Raw genomic sequence first — 6,034 nt, forward strand, 5'->3', positions numbered from 1 at the left:
AAGCAAGTACAGCAACAATAGAAAGCAAGTATGGCAACCATAGGAAGCAAGTATGGCAACCATAGGAAGCAAGTACAGCAACCATAGGAAGCAAGTACAGCAACAATAGGAAGCAAGTATGGCAACCATAGGAAGCAAGTATGGCAACCATAGGAAGAAGCAAGTACAGCAACCATAGAAAGCAAGTATGGCAACCATAGGAAGCAAGTATGGCAACCATAGGAAGCAAGTACAGCAACCATAGAAAGCAAGTATGGCAACCATAGGAAGCAAGTATGGCAACCATAGGAAGCAAGTACAGCAACCATAGGAAGCAAGTATGGCAACCATAGGAAGCAAGTATGGCAACCATAGGAAGCCCTTCTTCCTATGGTTGCCATACTTGCTTCCTATGGTTGCCATACTTGCTTCCTATGGTTGCTGTACTTCAAGTACAGCAACCATAGGAAGCAAGTATGGCAACCATAGGAAGCAAGTATGGCAACTATAGGAAGCAAGTACAGCAACCATAGGAAGCAAGTATGGCAACCATAGGAAGCAAGTATGGCAACCATAGGAAGCAAGTATGGCAAACATAGAAAGCAAGTATGGCAACCATAGGAAGCAAGTATGGCAACCATAGGAAGCAAGTATGGCAAACATTGGAAGTAAGTATGGCAACTATAGGAAGCAAGTACAGCAACCATAGGAAGCAAGTATGGCAAACGTAGCGAGCAAGGAAATCAAGTAGGTCAACCATAGCATACAAGGAGGGCAAACACGGCAAGCAACGAGTGCAACTATGGCAAACAAGGAGGGCAAACACGGAAAAGGGCGACTGCGAGACTTTCCGCCAGTGCCACGTTGACATTCGAGTGCGCGGAGTACCGTACCTCTCTCTTCACTGGCTCACCCTCGCAGTGGATGACCGTGTCGGGCGCGACGATGCAGTACGGCGACGGGTCCGTCTCTATGACCTTAAACTCGACCGCTCGCATGCCGCCGCGCACGAGGAATATGTCGTTCTTACTGACCGGTCGGTAGGCCTCAAGAAAATATGGCTTCAGATAGACGTCGAATAGGTTCCTACAGAAAAAAAACAATGGGGGTAGATTCATCGATGTTCAGTCATCACAGTATCACTGGCAGTAGGCGACTAGGCGGTTGAAGAAAACCCTTCTCTATCGCCTTTGATCATTTCCACTGTCTTCCTGTACCCAAGGCCATCCTTAAAAAATTATGTTTGCTGTCCTCCGACTGACCCACGAAAATAGCCGCGACCCAGGTTTTTTTTGACATTTTGGGTTCCATTTTTTTTTTTTTTTTTTACATTCTTCATAGTTAAGACTGAAACACAAAGCATGTGTGGCAAACATGAGGACAGACTTAAAATAACTATTATGCCTCACACACAAAAAAGACCTACCTACTTACCCACTCAAAAAATCATGGGTCGGGGGACAGCAAACATAGAATTCTTTAAGGATGGCCCAATGTGTAATCACATCTCCAGTAATGAACATAACACTAACCGAGTTCTGACATGGACAGGGTGACACGCTGCGTGGGAGTTATTAACCGCTTCGTGCTTCTGCTCCTGTCTCACAAAGAACATCTATTACGTGCGCTTTAGTGTTGTCAATCGGTTGTAATTTCGTAATCGATCATCGGTTGGACCCAAGTAACCGATGATCGGTTACAATCGGTTACTCGTGGTGTTGAATGCCTGCGTGTGCATAACGTCGTGTGCATGTACGTGTGTGCATGTATGTGCTTGTTAAGCCCTGTTTACTGTTTGTTTTGCACTGTTTACTACTGTGTGTATAATACATGTATGTTAATAAAGGATAATTTGTATAGTAGCGATGATATCTCTGATTCTCATCACTTTTCCAAGTTGTCTTGTTCAAGTTAAAAAAAAAAAAAATTTTATTTTTATTTTTATGAAATTGATTATGGATTTTGATAACCAAGCGCTTGGTTCGAGCCACTGTTCAACCGATGATCGAGTATAATCGATGATCGTGACATCACTAAGCGCTTGGTTCGAGCCACTGTTCAACCGATGATCGAGTATAATCGATGATCGTGACATCACTAGTGCGCTTACCCAGTAAGGCCGTCCACTGTGTCGTCTATCGGCAGCACGTGGATTCGCTTCCCGTATTTGACGTCCGGGCATGCCTGTATGCTGCAAAACAAAAAATCACAAACATTCGCGAGATGCATAACATATCCTATATAAGAACAATGCAATTAAAATTGCAACAGTTCCTAAAAACCCGAATGGAAACACCAGGCAAACAATTAAAATGTAGCGTGTGTATATATATATATTATATAGTCCATCGGCAGTTTTTCCTACATTTATCAAAATGATGTTTTTATATTTCATTTAAAAGATGTGTCAGCAGCACTTAAATCCACAAGTCTAGGGTGACAAGACTGTGTGGTAGTTATGAACTGCTAGGTTTGTCTGGCACCTGCTTGATGCTCAAGTGGCTACAGTGACATCCACTCGAGATGATTTAAGGTGCATCTGCTATTGAGCAGCTACGGCAGCAATATCACATGATAACACCAAGTAACAAAGGATTGGACAAGCTTCATAAATGAATGACCATATTATGACACTAGCGATCAGGCCAAAACAAAATATAGGTGTGGTTACGGTTTCCCGACCGACCCTATATATTCCCAGCGACCCTAAACATTTTAATGTCAATTTTCTTTAGTCAAACATGTTTTGTTTTTTTATTTAAAAACAAATATGAATTGGACAGTTCCTGCTTCAAAAGGCACAACGCACATCCTTCGGACATGGTTCGTAAATAAAATATTTCAAGAAAATAAAATGTTTTCCCTACCTACCTACCCTATTTTTTTCCAGCATGTAACAGTAACAACACATATATTTTGTTTTGGCCTCATAGAAAAAGCCATTCCAGTACAAAAATAAGCAGTAGGGGCACTAACCTACACATCTACACAACGTAATTAATGCAAGCGAGAAACCTGTGAAAATGAGACAGCCTGACACAAACACAGTTACAGTATAGGTGGCACCTATGATATGTAGGCTCGTGGATGCATAGAGGTGATATTACATACCTGACGATATCTCCTAGTCTGACTCGTAGGTTGTTGCGCACAATCCTGTTCATGCGAACCTTGTCGTCACCGACTGTGTCGTCACTCAGAACGATGCAGACAGTTTCCTTCCTCTTTTTCCCCTTCAGGAGGACTGTGTCACCACGAAACAACTCAAGCTCATCCATCTTTGTCTAAAACCAATGGACCGAGAAGCCATTCAAGTTTATCACAGAACAAAAGATGCAAAAAACGCAAATTCATTGAATATGCATGGCTAACTGTACTGTACACTGTGCTACAAACACGAAATGCATGTAGCACAATTCCATTTAAGATATAACCTGTTAAAGATGAACTTCTTCATAGAGTCCCAGGAAAAAATGCATCATCATCATGCAAAAATGGTAGCCACGTTCATAATGCCCGAGGCATCCTGGTACTTTTCACAACATACACATTATTTGGGCACTATAGAGTATAGTCTATATTACAATATATTGTATGTAATAACTAATATACAGTTTTATCACACTCTGTCTTAGACAATTGAGATGGCTAATCTCACAGTGTTGTTTGCATTCTTATTAGTCATATAATGCTAGAACAATATTATACCTGTGACAAAGCAACTACACTGTTATCATCATTCACTGCGTCTTCCACAATAAGTCTATTTGGCTTTGCCTTTGTTCGTAGGATGGCAGTGGCCAGATCATCCTCACTGAAAAACAGTAAAGTCACGTAAGTTAATCTAGAAAACTGTGGAACTGGAACCAAATGTATATTATATGCGCAAAAATCTTATGTGAATTGATAAGAACAAAGCAAAATAACGGGATTCGGCGAATAATTACTAAAATGGAAACGCCGACGATGAATTATTTCTCTCGCCTGTCTGTGCAAATTGCAATGTCATGCATACCGCTAGACTTTACAATGGAATAAAGCAAGAAACAAGCCATAACTGCAATATCTGGTTATCAAATAGTATTAACTACAGTCTTAAATTGTTTACACTCACTTGTCAGCCCCTGACATCGTTTGTTACGTTCTTATTTAGCCGAATAACACAGTTATAATCAAGACAAAATTTTTCGACGTTCTCTATCGCCTGCTCTGTTGTTTAAATGGCTGTATTTGCGTGCCACGTGTGCTGACGTCACGATGATCACATGATCGGCTCAAAATCAATGACATCATCATTTTGTCCAAAATGGCAGGCATGAAAGGTAAACTGCAGCACCTGAGCCGCTGTTGTCAGTCAATCATTGTTAGTCTGAAATACGGGCGTTTTCTTATTTCAAATCACTATATACTTATTAGTAACATTCATTTTCTATATTTTTCAAGTGTTTATTCATGTAGACTTACATCGACTAACTGTCACCTGCTACCTATCTTCCTACTTTAGAGTTTAGTCTTTAGAATGAAAAATCCACCGCGCCCACTCGCCGACTCGATGCCAGTGCCACTGGCACTGTTAGTGTTAGTGTTATTGGCGGTATTGCTAGTGTTATGATCTGCCAGACTGTTCTGTTGCACCGACCACTAACCGATAATAGTTGATAATATTCAATAGTTACTTTTAGGAACTAGTTTTACAATAGTATTTAAATTGTTCTCAGTCAGTCGGTGTAAGAAAGCATCTATGATCTCGGTTCTTTTGGCTTTACCTTGCTTTAGTATATGTTAAGCTTGGGACACACTAGGTGATTTTTCAGGCGAGTGAGTCGGGCGACTGAGTGGACACACTAGGCAATTTTCAGAGCGATTCATCGGCGATTTTTCTCCTGCTGCAACACTAAAACACTTGCGCCACCTAGATTGATAGTCACATGATTGAAAATGGCACCGTTTGATTGGCTGATGAATTATACATTCGGCCGACTCATTCGCCGACCCGGACACGATTGTAGTCGCCCGATTTTATCAAATGTTCGATTCGGGCAACTCAGTCACCCGACTCAATCGCCGGTGAAAATCGCCTAGTGTGTCCAGGGCTTTACGGCATAACCTTAGCTTCGCCGATTCTAAAACTCGGTCTCTGGCCTTTAAAACTATGGTTCTCCTCATATTAGAATATGCTTTGCCAGGCTAGTGCCCCTACACGCTTCAGAACTGCTCAAAATTGGATGCCATTCAGCGTAAAGCTGCGAAATGGGCTTCCAAAAACTATCATGATAGTGCTGATGTTGTTTTGACTCAACTTGATTGGCTTCCTCTTCGTGTCTGCTTTCTCCATGCTAAACATAACTTTCCATAAAATTCATCATGGCCAGGTGAAGATTGGCATTCCGTCTGGCTTGATGAAAGCTGTTCGTAGCAATCGATCATCCGAGTGTGATCATTGCTTTTGACATGTGCCATCTTCTAAGGATCCCTCTTTGTTTCTGTCATTCCGTATTAGATTTCTTTCCCTTCGTCTTTAGTAAATTTCAAATTTGCGGCTTTTTCTACTGCGATCCGCAGTGTTGATCTGTCTATTTGATCAACTTGTCTCCATCTACGATATAGTCCCTTGGACTTTGAAGACTATTACTTACGAGGTTACGGGGTAATGCTCAATCTCTACCTCTGATTCTGAGGTTTATGGTGGTGCAGTTGTTAAGCATAGCCACCGTTCAGTTCAAAGGCTGTGACTGTAAGTGAGACTTCAAACCCTGGCCAGGCAGTGATTTTCTCAGGGTGTAAAAATCTAGTTGTCAACATAGGGGATTGTATTTGGACTGTAGGGGGGGGGGTTACTTGTCACCCCTTGTGGCAAGTAATGACCATGTGAAATAGGGAGCCTGTCTCCAGTAATACCGTAGAAAAACACTGATATGAAACACTAGAAGTGTTAAGTGCATCTAAGAGGGCAGTAACAACCCTCAATGTCAGCAGGTTGAGCAGAGAGACTGGATTGGCATAATATTATCATATATATTAGCACAATTTATTCCATGTTACCATCATGATCTCA

The 6,034-nt window shown here is 41.5% G+C and overlaps 2 protein-coding genes across 2 annotated transcripts in view; one reads left to right on the plus strand and one right to left on the minus strand.

Annotated features, from left to right (window-relative positions):
• The window catches only part of LOC106812087 (transitional endoplasmic reticulum ATPase), a 20,526-nt gene extending 16,320 nt beyond the window's left edge, over positions 1 to 4,206 (minus strand). Inside the window, exons 1-5 of the mRNA XM_014815855.1 lie at positions 4,094 to 4,206; positions 3,688 to 3,793; positions 3,091 to 3,263; positions 2,090 to 2,170; positions 873 to 1,065 (exon numbers count right to left, since the gene is read on the minus strand). Coding sequence (XP_014671341.1) covers positions 873 to 1,065; positions 2,090 to 2,170; positions 3,091 to 3,263; positions 3,688 to 3,793; positions 4,094 to 4,110 — 570 coding nt within the window. The 5' untranslated portion in view covers positions 4,111 to 4,206. The remainder of the gene's footprint in view (positions 1 to 872; positions 1,066 to 2,089; positions 2,171 to 3,090; positions 3,264 to 3,687; positions 3,794 to 4,093) is intronic.
• Positions 4,207 to 4,401: 195 nt separating this feature from the next.
• LOC106812093 (leptin receptor gene-related protein-like) overlaps positions 4,402 to 6,034 on the plus strand; it is a 5,243-nt gene continuing 3,610 nt past the window's right edge. The window contains exon 1 of the mRNA XM_014815864.1: positions 4,402 to 4,551. Within this exon, the coding sequence (XP_014671350.1) occupies positions 4,499 to 4,551 (53 nt within the window). The 5' untranslated portion in view covers positions 4,402 to 4,498. The remainder of the gene's footprint in view (positions 4,552 to 6,034) is intronic.

The sequence above is a fragment of the Priapulus caudatus genome, unplaced genomic scaffold (assembly GCF_000485595.1).
Source record: "Priapulus caudatus unplaced genomic scaffold, Priapulus_caudatus-5.0.1 Scaffold607, whole genome shotgun sequence".
In the NCBI taxonomy this organism is placed as follows: Eukaryota; Metazoa; Priapulida; class Priapulimorpha; order Priapulimorphida; family Priapulidae; genus Priapulus; species Priapulus caudatus.